This window comes from Panthera uncia, chromosome A2, assembly GCF_023721935.1.
Source record: "Panthera uncia isolate 11264 chromosome A2, Puncia_PCG_1.0, whole genome shotgun sequence".
NCBI lineage: Eukaryota > Metazoa > Chordata > Mammalia > Carnivora > Felidae > Panthera > Panthera uncia.
The window spans coordinates 11,865,335-11,885,448 of NC_064816.1; the positions used below are offsets into that span (position 1 = coordinate 11,865,335).

At 60.1% G+C, this 20,114-nt stretch overlaps 3 protein-coding genes across 11 annotated transcripts in view; all 3 read left to right on the top strand.

Annotated features, from left to right (window-relative positions):
• The window catches only part of MYO9B (myosin IXB), a 91,688-nt gene extending 82,074 nt beyond the window's left edge, over nucleotides 1-9,614 (top strand). For 4 of the 8 annotated variants that reach the window (XM_049640156.1, XM_049640162.1, XM_049640158.1 and 1 more), the window contains 15 exons: nucleotides 203-393; nucleotides 1,528-1,626; nucleotides 1,737-1,910; nucleotides 1,994-2,035; nucleotides 2,225-2,336; nucleotides 3,476-3,549; nucleotides 4,007-4,199; nucleotides 4,288-4,416; nucleotides 4,684-4,789; nucleotides 5,080-5,211; nucleotides 6,141-6,264; nucleotides 6,719-6,766; nucleotides 7,112-7,258; nucleotides 7,925-8,048; nucleotides 8,169-9,614. In XM_049640156.1, the coding sequence (XP_049496113.1) occupies nucleotides 203-393; nucleotides 1,528-1,626; nucleotides 1,737-1,910; nucleotides 1,994-2,035; nucleotides 2,225-2,336; nucleotides 3,476-3,549; nucleotides 4,007-4,199; nucleotides 4,288-4,416; nucleotides 4,684-4,789; nucleotides 5,080-5,211; nucleotides 6,141-6,264; nucleotides 6,719-6,766; nucleotides 7,112-7,258; nucleotides 7,925-8,048; nucleotides 8,169-8,584 (2,111 nt within the window). In that variant the 3' untranslated portion in view covers nucleotides 8,585-9,614. Of the gene's footprint in view, nucleotides 1-202; nucleotides 394-1,527; nucleotides 1,627-1,736; nucleotides 1,911-1,993; nucleotides 2,036-2,224; nucleotides 2,337-3,475; nucleotides 3,550-4,006; nucleotides 4,200-4,287; nucleotides 4,417-4,683; nucleotides 4,790-5,079; nucleotides 5,212-6,140; nucleotides 6,265-6,718; nucleotides 6,767-7,111; nucleotides 7,259-7,924 lie in introns of all 8 variants that reach the window. The other 4 variants (XM_049640161.1, XM_049640160.1, XM_049640159.1 and 1 more) reach the window with 3 other exon arrangements.
• Nucleotides 9,615-10,915: 1,301 nt separating this feature from the next.
• On the top strand, nucleotides 10,916-13,980 carry USE1 (unconventional SNARE in the ER 1). Of its 2 annotated transcripts, XM_049640169.1 has the most exons (9): nucleotides 10,916-11,238; nucleotides 11,568-11,617; nucleotides 11,777-11,855; nucleotides 11,930-12,082; nucleotides 12,595-12,611; nucleotides 12,708-12,814; nucleotides 13,051-13,078; nucleotides 13,367-13,541; nucleotides 13,784-13,980. In XM_049640169.1, exons 1-9 carry the CDS (start codon nucleotides 11,098-11,100, stop codon nucleotides 13,964-13,966), a joined length of 933 nt encoding a protein of 310 aa, XP_049496126.1. In that variant the 5' UTR covers nucleotides 10,916-11,097; the 3' UTR covers nucleotides 13,967-13,980. The 2 variants fall into 2 exon arrangements, with proteins under 2 accessions (XP_049496126.1, XP_049496125.1); XM_049640168.1 differs by lacking the exon at nucleotides 12,708-12,814 and having other exon boundaries at nucleotides 12,595-12,607.
• Nucleotides 13,981-15,939: 1,959 nt separating this feature from the next.
• Nucleotides 15,940-18,210, top strand: OCEL1 (occludin/ELL domain containing 1). Its single transcript, XM_049640171.1, has 6 exons — nucleotides 15,940-16,042; nucleotides 16,415-16,591; nucleotides 16,720-16,919; nucleotides 17,142-17,307; nucleotides 17,567-17,620; nucleotides 17,804-18,210. The coding sequence occupies exons 1-6, from the start codon at nucleotides 15,974-15,976 to the stop codon at nucleotides 17,924-17,926; spliced, it is 789 nt and encodes a 262-aa protein (XP_049496128.1). The 5' UTR covers nucleotides 15,940-15,973; the 3' UTR covers nucleotides 17,927-18,210.
• The last annotated feature ends 1,904 nt before the right edge of the window (nucleotides 18,211-20,114 follow it).

Genomic DNA, 20,114 nt, shown 5'->3' on the forward strand with positions numbered 1-20,114 from the left:
GGTGGAGCCGCCAGGGTCCCTGGGGACGTGTGCTGCCTCCAGGTGGGGCCTTGGGCACAGGGCTTGAGGGCTGGTCCCAGCCCCACCAGGGCACTTTCTGGCTGCAGACCCCGGTTCGCAGCAGGGCAGGGTCCTGGTTCTCTGTGTGTGTGACCCTGCCTCCCCCAGCACCCACCTCACCAGCTGCTCCTTCTCCCTCCAGCCTCCTCCAGCCACCAGCACCGCCACGCAGCCGGGGAGAAGCACGCCAAGGAGCCAGGAGGCAAAGGGAAGAAGAACCGAAACCTCAAGATCGGCAGAATCACGGTGTCAGAGAAGTGGCGGGAGTCGGTGTTCCGCCAGATCACCAACGCCAACGAGCTCAAGTACCTGGATGAGTTCCTGCTCAACAAGGTGGGTCACCCAGGGGCACGTACAGGGTTGGGGGGACACACACAGTGTCAGAGCTGGGCCTCCCCAGAAGGGTTTTCACCACCCGGCCGTTTTCTGAGCCGCCACACCACAGCCCTTCGTGCGCCGGGAACAGAAAATCCAGGTGCACAGTGCCGGCACAGAAAGTTCCGGAAACCAGATGAGAACCCCTCCCTGGGCTCACGTGAGGACACCTGCAGCCGGTGTTCCTGTTGCTCACCACAGATGTTTACATCTCGTGTAAAAACTCAGTGGGTCTTGAGGTGCTGGCTCAGGTGGTAGAGCATGTGACTCTTGATCTCAGGGTCGTGGGTTCAAGCCCCACGCTGGGCATGGAGCTTACTTTAAAAAAAAAAAAAAAAAAAAAAAAAAGGTCAGCGTGTCTTAATACAGGGACTGCACAGGAAATGTAGAACCGGGGCACCTGGGTGGCTCAGTCAGTTGGGCATCCAACTTCAGCTCAGGTCATGATCTCACAGTTTGTAAGTTCGAGCCCCGCATCAGGCTCTGTGCTGACCGCTCAGAGCCCGGAGCCCGCTTTGGATTCTGTGTCTCCCTCTCTCTCCAACCCTCCCCCGCTTATGCCCTGTCTCTCTCCCAAAAATAAACATTAGAAATTTAAAAGGAAAAAAAAAAATACACTTTTACGAAACACGCTGGGTCTCAGGGCAGATGCTGATTGAGTGCTTAGTGTATACAGTGGAGCTGAATTAGTAACCACGGCATGGATCCGGGGCGTGGCTCGGTATTAAGTGCCTGTGAGGGCTGGCAGGAAGGGCCCCAGCTAGACCAGTGGTTTTCAACCAGAGATGGTCCTGCCCCAGGGGACACTCTGGGACATCTGCAGACATTTTTGACTGTCCTGACTGGGGAGTGCTACTGGCATCTGGGGCGTGGGGGCCAGGGGTGCTGGTCAACAGCCCCCAGTGTGATCCAGCCCCAAATGTTGGGTGGTGTAAACCCGACCTAAGGGGACTGGAAAGACCGGGATTAGCCAGAGGGCCTAGATTTTTTCCCAGAGGAGCCAGGGAAGGACTTGGGACAGAGCGGAACAGCCACCAATCAGCTGCAAAACCTGAGGTCACTCAGGGTCAGCGCATCTCTTTCTTCCTGCAGATAAACGACCTGCGGTCCCAGAAGACCCCCACTGAGAGTTTATTCATCGAAGCCACCGAGAAGTTCAGGAGCAACCTCAAAACCATGTACTCTGTCCCCGTACGTGCAGCCCCCAGCCCTGGCGAGGGCCCCTGTGGGGATCCCCATGGCCTCTCCCGGGCACCTCCCCCTTCTGTCTTTCCCCCCCGGTCACGCCTGCATCCCTGCAGAATGGGAAGATCCACGTCGGCTACAAGGACCTGATGGAGAACTACCAGATTGTCGTGAACAACCTGGCGGCCGAGCGCGGGGAGAAGGACACCAACTTGGTCCTCAACCTTTTCCAGTCGCTGCTCGACGAGTTCACCCGCGGACACACCAAGAATGACTTCGAGCCGCCCAAGGTTGGTGGCGCGGCTTCGGGGACGGGGGCAGGCGGGGGCGCTCCCGGGGCCCACACAGACTTCGCCTCTGTGCCCCCTCACAGCAGAGCAAAGCCCAGAAGAAGAAGCGGAAGCAGGACCGCGCTGTGAGTATTTGCACGCGTGCGAGAGAGCGTGTGTGTGAGCGTGTTGTCCCGCCCAGCCCTAGGGAACCCGGCCATGAATGGGAACCTCGGCCCCGATATGCCACGGGCCGCGTGCACGCTGGGCGGCCCCGTGGTGAGACCGTGGAGGGTCTGCCCTCGCCGCTCAGCGCCCTCCTCCACCGCCCCCAGGTCCAGCAACACAATGGGCACGTATTCGCCAGCTACCAGGTGAGCATCCCTCAGTCGTGTGAGCAGTGTCTCTCCTACATCTGGCTCATGGACAAGGCCCTGCTCTGCAGCGGTGAGTGCCCCAACCCCCCCGCGTCCCCTAACGCTGTCACCACTCCCCCTGACCCTCCACCACACCTCCGGACCCTCCCACTGCAGCCCCTGACCCTTCCCCATGCCCAAGAGCCCTCCACAACATCTTTGGCTCAGCTACCGCACCCCCTGACCCTCACCTTGCCCTGGGACCCTCCTACCAGGCCCCCTGATCCCCCACCATGTCCCCAACCCCTCACCGTGCACCAGGGCCTTCACTCGAGCCACAGGGTGGATCTTTCTGGAACACTGCCCTCGCCACACCTCACACACTCAGACCTCCCGCTGTCACCCTGGGGCAGATCCCGATTCTCAGCCAGCCCTGAGGCCCCCAGCCACCTCTGCAGCCTGCCCTCCACCTCAGCAGGTTACCCCACGTCCTTCCTCCAAGCCTGTCAACACACTGCCCCTGCTGCCTGAACTCCAGCGCCTCTCTCGACCCCCCGAGTCCCTCCCTCATGTGCCAGGCGAGGTCAGTCAGTCCCACAGGAACCCCGAGAAACATACAGCCCAGGATGACCCAGCTGGCAGGAGGCCGGGGCCGGGTCAGTCGGTCTCTGGCTGTTATATTTTCCTGCAGTGATCGGCCTTCTCTCCCTGGGCCTCTCTCTCTTCTGCCCGGGGTCTCCTGTCTCCTCAGTCCCTGTGTAAAGAGCGATCTGTCCCCTCATGTCCATCACAGATACCCAGGCAGTGCTTCCGATTCTGTGTCTCGCTTTCTCTCTGCCCCTCCCCCGCTCACACTCTCTCAAAAATAAATAAAAATGTTAAAAAAAAAAAAAAATACCCAGGCAGTTGTCACCGTCCTGAGACAAGGACACTGGCTGCCCTCTCCTTTTTGGCCTCAGGCAATTTCCTCTCTCAAGTATGCCCCTGCCCCCCACCTCCCCCGTCCCGAGACCTTGCTCCTGTCCCGCCAGCCAGACTCTGAGGCCACAGACAGTCACCAGCTGTGAACATCTGCCCACGTGGCTTCCTCGCCTGGGCATCAGGGCAGGGATTCGTAGGACTCTAATTTAGAAGCTGGTCAGCTGGTCCCTGGCCGACAGGGCAGGCGGCCTCGGGAAACCGGGGTCCTCGATGCATCATCTGTGACCACCCCCCCCCCTTACCTCCTAGTGTGCAAGATGACCTGCCACAAGAAGTGTGTGCCCAAGATTCAGACCTACTGCGCCTACGCATGCAGGAGAAAGGTGAGCGGGCCGGGAACTTTCCGGAACACCTAGGGGAGGCCCTCCCGAGCGATGTGGAGGAGAGGGTATGCTTGGTGCCAGGCCAGTGTAGGGTGTCAGACGAGGGGCTGGTTTGCAGCCCCTGTTCTGTCAGAGCCCCTCGGGGTCCCCTGAGACAGGACTGGGCTTATACGTGCGTCTCAGACCCCCAGCCCTGCCCCACCCGAGACCCAGGAGGGCATCCCCAACTCTGCGTGAGGGAGGCAGGGTCCCAAGCACTGGAGCTGCAGCGGAAGCAGGACCAACCACCCTGAGGCAGCTGGGGCCGCTCCGCAGGGGGAGCCCCTGCCCAGCGGCCAGCAAGCTCACCTCCCCAGCCGGGCGCCCCCAGCAGCCTGTGGGAGGCATGAGGGGCAGGGAGGGTAGAGCCCACACAGGAGACCTGACCACCCCCCCCCCCCCACCTCTGGTACTGCAGAGCGAGCCAGGCGCCGAGCCGGGCCACTTCGGCGTGTGTGTGGACAGCCTGACCAGTGACAAGGCCTCAGTGCCTGTTGTGCTGGAGAAGCTTCTGGAACATGTGGAGATGCACGGCCTGTACACCGAGGGCCTCTACCGCAAGTCGGGCGCTGCCAACCGCACGCGGGAGCTCCGACAGGCACTGCAGACAGGTGGGTGTCCAGGGGGAGTGGGCACGAGGGGGCTGGGGCACAGCCCCCCTGCCTGCGCTCACCAGCCCCGCCCCCCGCCTCCCCGCAGACCCCGCGGCCGTCAAGCTGGAGAACTTCCCCATCCATGCCATCACCGGCGTGCTCAAGCAGTGGCTTCGGGAGCTGCCTGAGCCCCTCATGACTTTTGCCCAGTACGGCGACTTCCTCCGAGCCGTAGGTGAGTCCCACGGCAGCAGCGAGGGCAGGGCAGGTGGCCACGGCCAGGGTTGGAACCACACGCGCTCACTGTGGCTAATCGGGGAGGCACAGCTGAGAAGCCAAGGCTCAAAGCAGCCGGCCCGGTGCGGGTCCCCAGCCTAGGACAGGGCCAGGACCCCTCTGTGGCCCTGCATCTGGCCCCATGTGGCGGGGGGGGGGCTCCCCTGAGCCCCGGGAACATGTGGGGGCCAGCGCCATGGGGAGCTGACGCCCTGGGCCCTTCCAGAGCTGCCGGGAAAGCAGGAGCAGCTGGCCGCCATCTACACCGTCCTGGAGCACCTGCCTGAGGCCAACCACAACTCACTGGAGCGGCTCATCTTCCACCTCGTCAAGCAAGTGCCACCTGCTCTCGTGGGGTGGGGGTCCCCGTCAGGAGCCCCGCCACAGTGTTCCCTGGGCCAGCGTTCTCTGGTGGTTGCACCCCAGGCCCCGGGCCCGGGTTGGGGGCGGGGGGCGGGGAGGGGCCCCCCACACTCTCCTGTGGTGGCTCTCTGCCCCATGGAAGCGAGGTGCTAGCCTCCACCTCCAGGGTCTGGAGGCACTTTTCCTGGCAGCGGCCCCAGGGTCCTGGCCTCCAGTCTCGGGGCTCCCTGGCCACCCCTAACTGCCGCTCACCACGCAGGGTGGCCCTGCTCGAGGACGTGAACCGCATGTCGCCCAGTGCTCTCGCTATCATCTTCGCGCCCTGCCTCCTGCGCTGCCCTGACAACTCAGACCCACTGACCAGCATGAAGGATGTCCTCAAGGTCACCACGTGAGTGCCAGGCGCCAGGGCCCCCGCGCCGTCTCCTCCGGCAGCTAGGGCATCACTTCCGAATGCTTTTGAGGCTGGAGAACACAAAAAGGAGGAGAAAGACGGCAAAGCCCCGTGTTCTCGGCCTCTGGTTAGCAACGAAAGCCGTCAGGAAAAGCAGCAGTGGCCTGGGGGGTTCTTCCCCTTCTCCCCACTGCGCGATCTTCAAAAGTTTTCAAAGTTCTTCAAAAGAATTCCGAAGAAAGTCGTTAGACATCAGCGACCGAGAGGACATTGTTCAGGCTTCGAATTGTAAAAATAAGAACGTGTCACCCTAGGCGGTTTCTTGGGTGGCCCTGACGCTACCCCAGTAGCTGCGTGGTGTCGACAGAGTTCCTTCCGGCCTCTTCCGCCACACTCTTTGCTCCTTTTTTTCCTCATGTGGTCAAGATGTCGGGAGACCTGAGCTGTGATTCTTTCTTCGGGCTGAGCTGCCCGCCCTCCCCCCACCGACCACCGCAGGCTGAGCTCCCCACACACTTAACCACTCACAGTGCACCTTCTGGAGCCCTTGGGGTTGCTTGCCCGCGGCCCCTGTGACAAATCGCTCAGCCTCCCCGTTCCTCATGCTTCCACGGGAGGTGGGAGAACCCCCACCCTGCAGGGTGACTGTGAGGGATCGGTTCACTCTGATCCGCGTACTGTACCTCCTCCTTCAAACCAGGCTGGTTGAGTCCGAGGCTCAGGCTCAGAGAGGTGGAGTGAGCCGCACGAGGTCACACGGTGAGCTGGCACCGAGATGACACAGCCCACGGCTGTGTCTGTGGCCCTGCCTGGTCTCTGGATCTCTGCCTGGCCGCCGTGCCCCAGTCTCCGGCCAGTGCCTCTCTAGACGCCAGGCCCTGACGCTGGCCGTCCTGGGGGCAGTGACTGAGTCACCTTCTCCGCAGGTGCGTGGAGATGCTGATCAAGGAACAGATGAGGAAGTACAAGGTGAAGATGGAGGAGATCAGCCAGCTGGAAGCCGCGGAGAGCATCGCCTTCCGCAGACTCTCCCTCCTGCGACAGAACACTGTGAGTGGAGGGGTGGGCGGGGCCGGTGGGCGGGGCTGGGGCGTGGGGCGGGGCCTCACGCCATCACTCCTTGCGCTCCCTGCCCACCCTCGGCCACAAGCTGCCTGGCCAGGGGCCTCATGGGAGCAAGGTTGGGAGCCAGGTCCCCCACATCGGCTAAACGACCGCCTCCCTCCCCCAGCCTCATGCCGAGTGCCCCTCGAAGGGCAGCAGGGGACCTGGCACCCGCTTGGTGATGGTTCAGGTCATCCACCAGCCCCACCTATGGGGAAGACTTCCCACAGCAGAAGTGGCCCTACAGTGGGGGTGGGGGCTGAGGGGGAGGCAGGTCTGGGGCTCCCGGGGGAGGACCCCATCCTTGTTCCCGCAGCCAGATGTGGCTCCGGTGTCCGTGACTTACACCGTGTGGTGATCGTGGCCCTGTGTGGTCACCCTCTGTTCATCTCTTTCCCAGCCATGGCCTCTCAAACTGGGGTTTTCGTCTCCCTATGAGGGGGTCCTGGTATGTACATGTTCCGCGGGCCCACCCTGCATGTCTCCGGGCGTGGTGCATGCTGGGTTCACCTCGTGCCCGTGGTCTCCTAGGATAGACTGAGCGTGTCCTAACCTTCTGGAAGTGCATGCTGGGGGAGGCCCGTCGCCTGCTGCCCACCTGCGCTGAGGATGACTAATCAGCCTAGCACCGGCCACTCGGTCCCCACCTGATCCCCGGAGCAGCCTCACTAAGCCCACCTTTCCACATCAGAACTAATCTCTCCCAGAGCCGTTCACACCACCCTCTCACTCCCGTGAGCACTGAGCCCACCGTCCAGAGGGGCCAGCCAGACCTGCCGTTTGTCTGTTGCAGAACAAGAGCCCCAAGACCCGGGGAAGCAGTGCGGGCGGCCTGGAGGATCTCGGGGTGCTGCCAGAAGAGGAAGTGCCCAGCGGTGACGAGGACCGCGAGAAGGAGATCCTCATTGAGCGGATCCAGTCCATCAAGGAGGAGAAGCAAGTGTCTCTGCCCCCTTCCTGCCCTCGGCTCTGCCGTCCGGCCCCCACCCCCAGGCCCCTCTGCCATAGCGGACCTGGCAGTTAGGAGGCTGACGGGCTAGGCTCATTCCCGCCATCCAGTACCCACCTTGTGGGTGCTGCTGTCCTGACACGCAGCCTAGGGCTCTGTTTAAACCCCACACTTGGCCACCGGGAACCGTGGTGGCCCACGAAGAAAGAAGGGGCAGCAGAGGGGTAATGCCCAAACTTTGCCTGGAAGTTGGTCTTAACTGGAGTGACCAATCTGTCGTCCCGCCAAGACGTGTGAATAGGGCACCATTAACATGCCAGGAGAACAGGTGTGACCCGGGCCACCTGGCCACCCTAGTCTTAGGAACAAGGCAGGGCACTCCAGGCAGAGGGAACAACACTTGCAAAGGCCCTGAGGCAGAAGCAGGTCACTAGCTCAGTACAGGGCCTTCCCTCAGCAGCCTGACACATCCCTCCCATGAGTTTCTCCGGGCCAGGTGTGATTTGGGGACGGGTATTGGGGGTGCTGGGAGCAGGGACTCCCATCCAGGACCAGGAAGGCCTGTTCTGCCCCCTACCCGGCGGCTGGCACTCTGGAGGGGTGGTCTTTCACCTTGGGAACAGCCTTAGACACCGTGACCCCCTCATCCCCAGGGAGGACATCACCTACCGGCTGCCGGAGCTGGACCCTCGGGGCTCCGACGAGGAAAACCTGGACTCGGAAACGTCGGCCAGCACCGAGAGCCTGTTGGAAGAGCGGGCCGGGCGGGGGGCCTCAGAAGGTCAGTATTAAGGCGGCGTCTGCTTTTCTCCTTCCCGTGTCCACCACCGGCAGGCCCTGGGGCAAGGGTCCATCTACTGGCCCTGAAGCTGCAGTAACCCTGCCGTCTGTCTCTCAAAAGGGCCCCCCGCGCCTGCTCTCCCCAGCCCCGGCGCGCCCGCCCTGAGCCCCCTCCCCGTGGCAGCCGCCCCTCCACGACGAAGGCCGTCGTCCTTCGTGACGGTCAGAGTGAAGACCCCCCGGCGGACCCCCATCATGCCCACAGCCAACATCAAGCTCCCACCCGGCCTACCCTCCCACCTCCCTGGCCGGGCACCGGGTGCCCAGGAGGGTGCTGCCCTAGTGAGGCGCCGAGAGCCGCCCGCCCGCCGCCCGGACCAGGTGCACTCTGTGTATATCACACCCGGCACGCACCTGCCCGCGCGGGGCACTCGGGAGCCCCCGGACGAGGACGCCCAGCCTCCCGGGGCCAAGCGGAGGTACTCGGACCCCCCGACCTACTGCCTGCCCCCCACCCCGGGCCAGGCCAACGGCTGAGGGCCCACACAGTGCCAGAGGCCGCGTGTCTGAGGACGACCCAATGCCGGAGCTGGGCGGGAGCTGCAGAGCCAGCATTTGGCCGAGGATTCCGAATGAAAAGCTCCGAAAGCAGTGTGAGGTGGGCGTCAGCTCCGAGTGCGGAGTCCAGGCGGGGAGAGGCCAGCCGAGGCCCGGTCGCCCTTGCTGGGCCCCCACGTCACACAGACACGCCCACCCAGAGCACCAAATCACGGTGGGCAGCCTGGCATCTCCCACCTCCCTTTTTGTTTTTATGGTAACTGTTTCTTCGTGCGTGGTTTACATAACTTCAAACTGTAACAGCCTTAACAAGAGACCAAATTGTTTTTTATACGTGTATGTACAAACTTTTATATTAACGCCCTGCATCGCCCTTGTAACCTGGACATGAGTCTTTGGAGCAAAGCCTGCAACAGCCGCCACACGGAGGAGGCCCAGACTCGCACTGAGGACGGCTCAGGGCCCGTGGTCTGAGGGCCAGGACCGTGCGCAGGGGCTTTGGACCCTTGGGGCACCTGACTGCCCCAAGTCCGTCTCAGACTCTTCCTCTGGCCCAGCTGGCAACCGGCCACCTGGCTGGCATGCACTTGAGGGAGCGTTGGAGCCTCTCTGGGGATCAAGGCTGGTGGTTGGAGTCAGGACACAGGGTGGTAGGCAGCCTCCGCCCGCAGCACCACAGACCTCACATCCCAGGGAGACTTGAATGTGGCCGTCACTCTTCTGTCCACCACGCCCTGGACTCAGGAGGCTGGAGGAGGCCATCCTTGGCACGCCGCCCGTTCCGTGTGGCGAACAGGAGCCGCGACTCAGGACCACTCACCGGCAGGGAGGGCAAGGCCTGGGGTTGTACATTCCTACTGGTCAACAGTGACAGCCTGGGGGATCTCCGGAGTGGGGCTTCCTCTCTCTCAGGCCTGGGTCGCTCCCCAGACACACGGCCACAGGTCTGGTACGAGAGGTGCCCCAGGTGCCCCACGAGCCGTGTGAAATAAAAAGTGCCTGAAAAGTGTTTGCGTGCAATTCCTGCTCGGACTGGTTCAGAGTCGGAGGAGCAGGGGTTGACAGGTGGGGTGGGGGAGGGGTCCCCCCTGTGACCTCAGCCAAAAGGGGTGCAGGGCAGGGGGATGTGCCCCCCGGCCTGGGAGGACCTGCCTCGATTGTCCCGCAAATGCTGCTGCTGGAATTTCACACGCACTCCGGGCGCTAGAGTGGTGGGCTTGCTGGAAGGGCTTGTTAATTGATCTGGAAATGGGGGTGAGGGGCTGGCAGAGCCTGTTGTCCTGGGAGCTGCCTCCTGGTGCCCTGTTTCAGCACCCAGCCTCTCCCCAGGTAGGGCTTAAATGTCAGCTGTAGGGGCCATCTGCCCTATGAAGGGATCGGTTCCTGGTGAGCCCAACAGAGCTAGAAACCACACACCCCCACCATCCCCTCTCAGACCAGCTCCCAGGCTGCAAATCAGATGGGCAGTTGTGGGAACCTGCTGGCAGGTGGGGCCCATGGGGGTGGGGTGGGGGACAGTGAAGAGCCCTAGTCCAGACTGCACATGACAGAGAGTTGAGAGGCTTGTCCAAGGCCACGTATTTGGGATGGGACAGGGCTGGGATTCAGAACCTGCCTCATCTGCCCCCTGGATTCCTTCATCTCCCCTGGGTTTCCTCTCCTTCATAGTATTTCTCAAGAACACCAGGCCCACAGGTGTGACCAGGACACAAGTGACGTGAGGAGTGGGAAGATGGATGAGGGCTGCATGCCAGGCTCTAGTCCCTCTAAAGTCCCCCCTCCTCACCCGGTCTGCGAGCCTGGGGTGGGAGGAGCTCACAGAATGGGCCTCAGCTGGAGGGCTGGGGACCCAGGTGGGGTTCTCTCCATGAGGCCTGGTGGGTTAGGGGCGACCCCGCCCCACCTCTCACCCCAGGGCTAGCTAATGTTCCCCTGGAGGCAGGCTTTGTCACACCACCCAAAGTTCCACCCAAAGGAGGAACCGAGCCCAGAAAAATTAAGAAACCTCGCTCAAGGCCACGGCGGGGGCGGGGGTGGGGGGGGTGTGGAGTCAGCGTCAGACCCGGAAGAACATAATCACAAACTGGATGGGCCCCTAAGCCGCGGATTCCTTAGTCCCAGGGCCGTACCCCAGGAAGAACCGGGAAGGCTGCCTGGATACGGAAGAGCTCAGTATGAGAAGAACCCAGACAGGAGTGGGTGTGGGGGAAGGAATTCCGATCAGAAAGAAAAGAATAAGCAGAGGACGTATTGCACATGAACCTGACCTCGAAGGATCCGGTCCTTTCAACCCTCCCGGAAGAGCTAAGACGCCTGCGAGGGGGGAAAAAAAAAAAAAAAAAAAGCGATTCAGTCCTGAATAAACATGGACAGCACAGCGCCCCTTCTTGAAATAAGACGTTACTTCCGCCCCAAACAAAGATGGAACAGCGAGCGAGCGGCGGACGCGACCGGAAGAGGTCAAAACGAGGGCGCTTCCGACCTTTCCCAAGATGGCGCCGGCGGAAGGGACCGGGTACCGCCGAGAGGGGATGGCAGCGTCGAGGCTGGAGCTGAACCTGGTGCGGCTGCTCTGCCGCTGCGAAACGATGGCAGCGGAGAAGCGGGACCCGGACGAGTGGCGTCTGGAAAAGGTGAGGGAAACCTGTACTTCCGAGTACAACTCGACTTCCAGAAGGCGGCCTACGGGGCTGACGGCCACCGGGCCCGACTCCCCAGTCCCAACGGCCGCTCTGGCCACGCCCCTTCCGGTCGGCTCCGCCACGTCCACCTGCAGCTCCCGCCCCCTTCCCTGAAGCTCAGCTGGCCCCGCCCCCCTGGGACGTGGCTCCTCCCTTTTCAGTCCTGCCCCCGTCCTGGTCCCGCCCCTTGATGGCTCTGACCACCCCACCTTTGAGCGTTATTAGTGAGAGGATGGGGGGGGGGGGGGGAACCAGGCTTACACCCCACTCTCCCTCCCCAGTACGTGGGAGCTCTCGAGGACATGCTGCAGGCCCTGAAAACCCAGGCAAGGTGAGTGCCGGCGGCTACAGGGGCTTCAAATCAGGGATGGGAGTGGAGGCCTGAAGGCCAGCCCCTGTTGGGGAATCCCTGGGCTCCAGCCCCTGCTGACACCCTTCCCAGAACTGGAGGCACTGGGCAGGTTTTCTTTTTCCTCTTCTCACCTTCCAGCAAACCGGCCTCCGAGGTGATCAATGAATATTCCCGCAAGGTCGATTTCCTGAAGGGGATGCTGCAGGCGGAGAAGCTGGTGAGCAGGGGTCCTCATCATGCTCACCTGCCCAGGACCTGCCCGTCCGGTGACCCCTTTTCCCTCTTCTGCAGACCTCCTCCTCAGAGAAAGCACTAGCCAACCAGTTCCTGGCCCCTGGCCGTGTACCAACCACAGCCAGGGAGCGGGTACCCGCCACGAAGACAGTGCATCTGCAGTCCCGGGCACGGTACACCAGCGAAATGCGGAGTGAGCTGCTAGGCACGGTAGGGCTTTCTCCCTGATCCCTGGGAACCCTTTGGTCAGGGACAGGAGATTAGTGCTTGTGCGTAGCCAGAACAACCCCACCCTGGCAGGTGCAGGGACCCTAAGGGGCCCAACAACCTGCACCCTGGGCCCACAGTAGGCTTCCCAACAGAAGGGCCTAGACAGGACTTTGCTAGATATCTAGGAGTTTGGTACAAGGCGAAAATGGCACCTATCTCGTTAAGCCCCCGAGTTGGCCCAGAGCAACAGATAGACAAGTTTGCCACAGACAGACTGAGTTTATCTCATCTTGCCACAAGTGGACGAGTTTTTTCACCTGTAAAATAGGATGACAGGTGTCCTTTTGAACACTTTACGTGGGTCAGGTAAACCCTTCAATATGAAGAAACTGAGGCACAGAGGTCATGGGACTTGCCCAGGGCCCTAAGAGTGGGGAGTTTCCGAAAGCAGAAAGGACAGTTTGGGGACATTACCAGGTAGGTGACTTCATACCTCTCTCTCTTTCCCATAGGACTCTGCTGGAGGTGAGTCAACCTGAATAAAACAGGACTTGAGGCTTAACTGTCTGGGACAAGACATGTGCTGCCTCTTTCACCTGCCTCCTCCACGGTCTTCACAGCCCAGAGAGCACATACATCCCCAGGGGCATCACCTAGTTAAGCCTGATGGGGGTGCCAGGACAGAGGAGGTGGGCCCCAGAGGAAATAAAGCCGGATACACCCAGCCCACAGGTTAGGCTAGCAGAGGGACCTGGGGCCTGGGGGAGCCCAGATAAGGATGAGGAAAACTTCTTAAAAGAGAGGGCATTTGACCTAGAGCTTTGAAGCATGATCAGGAGCTCACTGGGCAGCAGACAAGACAGGAAACAACATTATGAGTAGCAGACACAGCACAGGCGATGATCAGGAAGTTGGAAAACGGGAAACCAATCCTCTCCTTCTTCCTGCTTGGCCTTTTTCACTTACAGAGCCCGAGCTGGATGTGAGGAAGAGAACGTGAGTGTCTTCAGCCCTTGGGGAGCACTGGGGGGGGGGGGGGGGGCGGTATGGGGCGCTGGATGAACCTTGGGCCACTGAGGCACCAAACCATGAGGGCCACCACAAGCATCTAAACCATCGATCAGAAGCCACTTGTGGGGATGTTCTTCCTAAAAGCCAAAGTAAAGAAGGGGAAAACTGAGGCCCAAGGAGGGCCATGGCCGGAGCCATAACCTCTGGGTTCCTTGGGAACATGTTGGTCTCTTCCTATCCCACGCCCGCCTGTCCGCCCACGTGTGAGGGCAGTGGGGTGGCAGGGCCCAGGCCAGGGGATGAGAAACAGTCGGCAGCCGAACTAGACCTCGTCCTGCAGCGACATCAGAACCTCCAGGAGAAGCTGGCAGAGGAGATGCTAGGCCTGGCCCGGAGCCTCAAGACCAACACACTGGCCGCGCAGAGCGTCATTAAGAAGGACAACCAGGTGTGAGGACTGTGGGGCCTGTCCAGCCTCTGCCCTGGGACGCCAGACAAGGCTTCCCAGCAGAGGGGCGTGGGGGCCAGGGCTTTGCTGGATCAAGGAGTCTGACGGAAGGCAAAAGTGGACTTCCCAGCAGAGGGCGCAGTACCAGCCAGGGCCGAGAGGCGGGGACTTGCCGCAGGGTGGTGGCGAGAGGCCACGCTTGGCCGCAGTCCCGCTGACCCTCTCCCCGCCCGCCCCCCCAGACCCTGTCGCACTCACTCAAGATGGCTGACCAGAACCTGGAGAAGCTGAAGACAGAGTCGGAGCGGCTGGAGCAACACACGCAGAAGTCGGTCAACTGGCTGCTCTGGGCCATGCTTGTTATCGTCTGCTTCATCTTCGTCAGCATGGTGCTCTTCATCCGCATCATGCCCAAACTCAAATAAAGAGCTGTGCTGGCCCCCCGCATCCGTCCGCCCTCCACCCGTGTCCAGGGGTGCCCTTTGGGCTAGGCAACAATACGGGAGGGTCTTTGGGGGTTCCTGAGAGCCACAGAGGATGCACCAGCCGGAGAGGAAAGGTCAGTGTGGGAAGGGACTCAGAGGACCATCCCCCTCGGATTCCCCCCTGGTACCTACCCCACGCTGCAAAAGGCCAGGTCCCAAGAAGCCCCAGGAGCCTCCGGTCTGGTGGAGTCGAAGGCCAACAGTGCCTTCGGCCCTGTGGGATCAAGGGGAGGGTGGGGGAGAAATGGGGCTATGCCTGGAGGTCGGCCTGGAGGAGGGAGTGTCAGTGCTGGGCTTTCCTTGAAACTGAAGATGATTGGGGCGCCAGGGCGGCTCAGTGGGTTGAGCGTCCGACTTCAGCTCGGGTCATGATCTCGCGGTCCGTGAGTTCGAGCCCCGCATCGGGCTCTGTGCTGACAGCTCGGAGCCTGGAGCCTGCTTCGGATTCTGTGTCTCCCTCTTCCTCTCTCCTCCCCCGCTCATGCTCTGTCTCTCTCTTCTCAAAAATAAATAAATGTTAAGAAAAAAAATTTTTTTTTAAATAGATCTTAAGGAGCACCTGGTTGGCTCAGTAGAGCACGCAACTCTTGATCTCAGGTTTGTGAGTTCGAGTCCCACACTGGGCATAGAGATTACTTAAAAATAAAATGTGGGGGGGGGGGGCGCCTGGGTGGCGCAGCCGGTTGGGCGTCCAACTTCAACCAGGTCACGATCTCGCGGTCCGTGAGTTCGAGCCCCGCGTCGGGCTCTGGGCTGATGGCTCAGAGCCTGGAGCCTGTTTCCGATTCTGTGTCTCCCTCTCTCTCTGCCCCTCCCTCTCTCTCTGCCCCTCCCCCGTTCATGCTCTGTCTCTCTCTGTCCCAAAAATAAACGTTGAAAAAAAAAGTAAAAAATAAATAAATAAATAAAATTGGGGGGAAAAAACCAGATCTTAAAGAAGGCTCACACCTAAGTTGCAGAGATGGGTCAACATAGCCACATTAACACATCAGGAAACAAAATCGTGGGGTGAATCAATGGCACTTTGGACCGTATGGTGTCCATTACTCAACATCTCTCAATAAACATTAGGCAAAGATAGATATTCCCCTCATTTAACTGAAAAATCTCAAGCCAAAGACAGCATTGAATTTAATGAATAAATACAGGCAATTCTGCCATCAAAGTGAGGAAGGGGGAGATGGGGGGAGGCCCACAGTTCACCCAACTCCCCCAGAGATTTGTCTGGAAGTGCTGGTCAATACAACTAGACAAGAAAGAAGAAATGAGAAAAAAAGGCAGAGTTATTTGCGGATGATACGACTGTCTACATGAAAAACCCAAATAAAAAACTGTTTCAGTAAGTGAATTAAGTAAAACAGAAAAGGACTTACGAATACTTTGTTTCCCTCATGGGAAAAAAAAAAAAGTAAACGTATTGAAAGACCTCGTTTATAATAGTAAAAGGAGAAGACACACTATTTGGTTGAGCACCATCCTTGCTAAACAAAGAGCTCCCAAAAATCAACAACAACAAATTTGCAAGAAAACAGACAAATCGTTTCTGGGCTTTTTCTCTCACCAGATGAGTCAAGATTTAACACTCTGAAAACATACTTGTGGGAAACCATAATAGCACTGGAGTTACAAAAGTTGTAGGAAAACCAGTATTTCTCTTACAGCAGGTCAGAGAATAATAATCTAGTGATTAGAGAAATAGTTTTAAAATATAATTTCTGAGTAAGTAGATAAGTACAGGTTTGCCAAAACCACCGGTGTTTCAGGCCAAAAAACTGAGACTCGGAGGTGAGTCACCGGCTCGGTTGGACTCGAACCCGCGATTCAAAGGAGGATCCTCTTCCCTCATCGCCGGGCCCCGCCCCCACCCCGCCAACCCCGCCCAATCCCGCTAGGACCCGCCCCGCCCTGTGAAGCGACCCCTCCGGTTGTGTCCAGCCTTAGAAGTTAATGCACAACCGGGACTCAGGCGCCTCTCCGGGAGCGGACCCAGGCTCGGAGACCCGGACGCTGGGACAGGTGACCCCGGACGGGAGCGGTCCCTGCGGACTGCCGCTGGGGCGGAGGTCCCGGGGGGGGGGGGGGGGGGGGCCTTCGCGGGGGCGGTGTCCGAGGGCTTGCACGCGCCGTAGTGGGCGAGGCTGCGGCTTCTCGGGGGTTAACTGGAGCCTGGCCGGCTCAGGGTACGCGGTGACGTCACGGGCGTAGTGCTTTTCCGGGTTACGCAGCCAGGGGCGGGCTGCTCTGAGAGCCAATCGAGCGCGTCTATGCAAATAGCAACGGAGCCGGAGAGCTCGCGGGTCCGCGGAGAGTTGGCCGCTCCCGGTCCACCTGCCGGTGCGTGGTCCGACCTTGCCCGCCTCCAGGCGCGTCCTTCTGTCGCGTCCACAGGCAGCTCGCCGACCACCCCCGCCACGCGCGGGCCGCGGCGTCCCTCGCAAGACCCGCCCGCCGCCCCAGGGACGCCCGAGCGGCGCCTCCCCGAGGCGGATGCCTACCCGGGAGAGCCCCAAGACCCGCGGCTATCGGGGGGACCTGCAGACCCGCCCGCCTGGCCCTGGGCCCCCGGTGAGTCTGGACGGGAGGAGGGCTCCCAGGCCGAACCTAGGCAAAAGATTCCTTCCCCGCCGTTTGAGGGATTCCGGCTTCCCCATACCCTGGTTAACTCCAAACCATGATTCCTGCGGCACCTGCAGCGACTGGTGCCTCCAGTCCAGGAAACCAGCCCTCCCCGCGCTCTGCGCGCGCCTCAACCAGGAGCTCACAGGGCCAGACCCAAGAAGATTGTGTTTGAGGATGAGCTGCCCTCCCGGGCCCTCTTGGGCACCAAGAAGCCTATTGAAGCCATCCCTGGGGGGCGTAGGCCAAGGCCCCACCCAGTGCCCGACTATGAGCTGTGAGTGTCCCCCACGTTGTTCCTGATGCCTGGGAACAGGGAAGGTGCACTGAGGCTGGGGCTTTGACAAGTGGTAAAAGTTTACCAGATAGTAAGAAGAGAAAAGAAAAGGGGTGTTGGGGGGCAGGGAGCCCAACATGGGCAAAGGAAAACAAATTAAACGGATTGGGGGAGTGGGACGGGTTCTTCACACTCATACTCTGACCCACTTGAACCCCGCAGTAAGTACCCACAAGTGAGGAGTGAGAGGGAACGGAGCCGCTATGTTGCAGTCTTCCAGGACCAGTACACAGAGTTCTTGGAGCTCCAGCAAGAGGTGGGCTGTGCCCGGGCAAAACTCCAACAGCTGGAGACCTTGCTGAACTCACTGCCGAGGCCCCGAAGCCAGGTCAGCGGCGGGAGAAACCCCCGTCCCACAGCCCTTCCCGGTGATGGACCCTGGACTCTGGGACACCCCCTGGGTCCAGGTCCCTGGGCCTCTTTCTCCTCTAGGCTGGGTGGGCACCACAGCACGGGGGCCAAAGTCAGCCCTTGAAGTCCTCACTAGACGGGTCACTTTGTCCATCTGAGCCTCAGTTTCCCCATCCCTCCTTGGGTTCAGCATTCCGTGAGCCACCCCACCCCACCCCTCCCCTTTCCACTTGCAGAAGGAGGCCCAACTTGCCGCCCGAGTCTGGAGGGAATTTATGAAGAAACAGACGGTGAGTCATGCCTCCTGAATCCCACAGCCTGGGCTTTGCACCCATGACGTTCCCATGAGGCTCAGTGTGCCCAGTTTCAAGGAAAGAAAACTGAGGCTCAGAGAGGAAAAGGCAGAGGGTTGAGCAGCTGAGGGCCGTAGGCCAGACTGCTACAAGGACTTTCCTGGCTCTTGCCCTGCCCAGGACCCCAGCTTCCTGGACAAGCAGGCTCGCTGCCACTACCTGAAGGGCAAACTAAGGCACCTCAAGATACAGATCCAGAAATTTGATGAGCAAGGAGACCAGAAGAGTTCCGTGTACTTCTGAGCGCCCCGGCAGACAGGCAGAGGGACACATCGGGGTGGGGGGGCCCGCCCTGCCCTTGCCTCTCTTCCTACCTCCTGGCCTCGGCTCCTGCTGCTACCCCTTCCTGGGGTAGCTTTTGCAAATGCCTCAGCCCTTGAGACCTAGCTCTGATGGCCCCCTCTTCCAGGAAGCCTTCCCAGAACCTCCTCTGGGACCCCAGGCCCTGAGCCCAGATCTCAGCCCATCCCCTGGAAGCAGGTCTTTCCTCGTTTCCATCCCAGTGTAATAAACATTTATTAAATGCCTACTGTGTACAGCCGTTTAACATTCCTGATTTCACTCAGTTGTCACCAAAACAATCGTTACTCCATTTTCCAGAGTTAAAAACTCAAGGCTCTGGAAAAGAGACTTGTCCAGGCAGGCTGTGAACCCTTGTCTGTCCGGAGAGCTCCCTCTCCTCCAAGAACCGCATGTGGTCTTCTGGTGGGAAGCTGAGGGGATGACATCCGGCATCACCTGCTCAGCCAGGCCTGGTCTAGGGGAGCCCCAGGAGCCACAAGTCTCGGCAGGTCCAGTAACAGAGGCAGGACTGGCAGAGGACCTTCCCTAGTCTTGCTCCGTGGGCGTGATACAAAATTCATGTGGTGCAGTACTGGGGACCTCCTGAAGGGGGCGGACTCAGCCCAGGAGCCCTGCTGGAGTCCCTGAGGCCACCCCGGATACATGAGCCCTTAAAAAATCTCCGCTTCTACTGGGGCACTGTAGGCCGGGCAGTGACTGATGCCAGGCACTGTGTGAGTACAGCTCTTGTGCCTGGCTCTGGGAGAGAGTCGCAGGGTGCCCACCCCATGCCGGGCCCTGAGTAGGGTGGGTGGGGGCTGGGGTGCCAGGGGAGCAAAGGGGATGGGGACCATCAGGGAGGCATACTACAGGCAGGGAAGGCAGGGTCAGCCACTCAGTCGCAGAGTCCTCAGTCCCAGAACCAGTAGTCATGGAGTCTCTACGCTCAGGGACCATGGGCCTGGGCCCGGTGTGGTAAGAGGAATAACAAAAGACTGGATGACAGTCTTAACCAGAGCCTCAAGACGTCGTCTTCAAGGGCCATATGGGTGGGGTTTTGTAGGAGGTGTAGGAGTTCTGCAGTCAGGCCGAGACAGACATCCAGGTCTCTGGCCCAGGGACTGGAGAGCAGGACGGACAGAATGGTCCTGCTCAGTTCTCAGATGTCCTGTGAATCTAACAGAGCATCGCTGTCCAGCCCAACGGGAGTGACATTCGCTTACCTGCAGGACATCATGGGAGATGCTGACTCGGGGCCAAAACAGCCCACCCTCTGATGGGAGCCCAGTATCCTCTCCATCCCGTACCTACTTTAGTCCCGTCGGAGGGCAGAGCATACCCACGAGACCCTCCTTTATTCCACAGCAGACGGATTCAAGTTCCCAGGCCTCCAACAATATGGACGTGAAGGAGACTGGGTGCTAATGGGGAGCATTTTGGAGGAGGTTTAAGGGCTGAGCACAGGCCCAGCCTGTGGGGCAAGACCAGAGTTCTTCCCCGTTTTCACAGGGGCATCTTTGTCTTCCCGACAAGACCTCAGCAGGGCCAAGAGTGCCACCCTCCTGCCTCCGCCATCTAGGCCCTAACTACCCACCCCTCGAGCCACAGTCCCGCCAGTCAATCCCACAGGCACCTTTGCCACCAGGGCCGGGCCACAAACTTCTGAGACCAGGACGGCAAGGTCCATGGTGCCTTGCCTCTCCCCACATCGACCTAAGTCTACGTTTCAGTTTGTCCTTAGCCGTCCCACCTTCCAAATGCCAATCTCTGAAAGTTTTTTAGTTACATGTGAGAAGAAACCAAACTCAGACTGACTCAGGCCCCAAAGAGTAAATCTCGGCTCGTGGAACGGATGCGCCGAAAGGTTTCAGGAATGGCTTGATCCAGGGGCTTCAAAGGCATCCTGGGAAGTTGGTCTTCCTCTTTTGGCTCTGCTTTCAGTTACAGCTTCCAAATCCCGCCATCAAGTCTCAGTGGCCGGTTCTGGGCCCCGTGCCCTCCCTGAACCAACTGCTGTGGCTAGGGGGGGTGGAGGGCACTGTCTAGGCTGAGATCAGGTGGCAGAACCACCCCGAATGTTTCTCCAGAGGACACCAGGGCTCAGACACCATGATTAAAGGCTGACCAAAGGTTAACAGTAAGGTGTTTG

Coding starts and splice junctions, on each gene's coding strand:
- USE1 (XM_049640169.1), top strand. CDS start 11,098: ATGGCGCCGGCGGAAGGGACCGGGTACCGCCGAGAGGGGATGGCAGCG. Junction 11,856..11,929: donor TGCTGCAGGCGGAGAAGCTG/GTGAGCAGGGGT, acceptor CCTCTTCTGCAG/ACCTCCTCCTCAGAGAAAGC. Junction 13,079..13,366: donor CTGGATGTGAGGAAGAGAAC/GTGAGTGTCTTC, acceptor GTGTGAGGGCAG/TGGGGTGGCAGGGCCCAGGC.
- OCEL1 (XM_049640171.1), top strand. CDS start 15,974: ATGCACAACCGGGACTCAGGCGCCTCTCCGGGAGCGGACCCAGGCTCG. Junction 16,592..16,719: donor CGCCTGGCCCTGGGCCCCCG/GTGAGTCTGGAC, acceptor CGGCACCTGCAG/CGACTGGTGCCTCCAGTCCA. Junction 17,621..17,803: donor AATTTATGAAGAAACAGACG/GTGAGTCATGCC, acceptor TGCCCTGCCCAG/GACCCCAGCTTCCTGGACAA.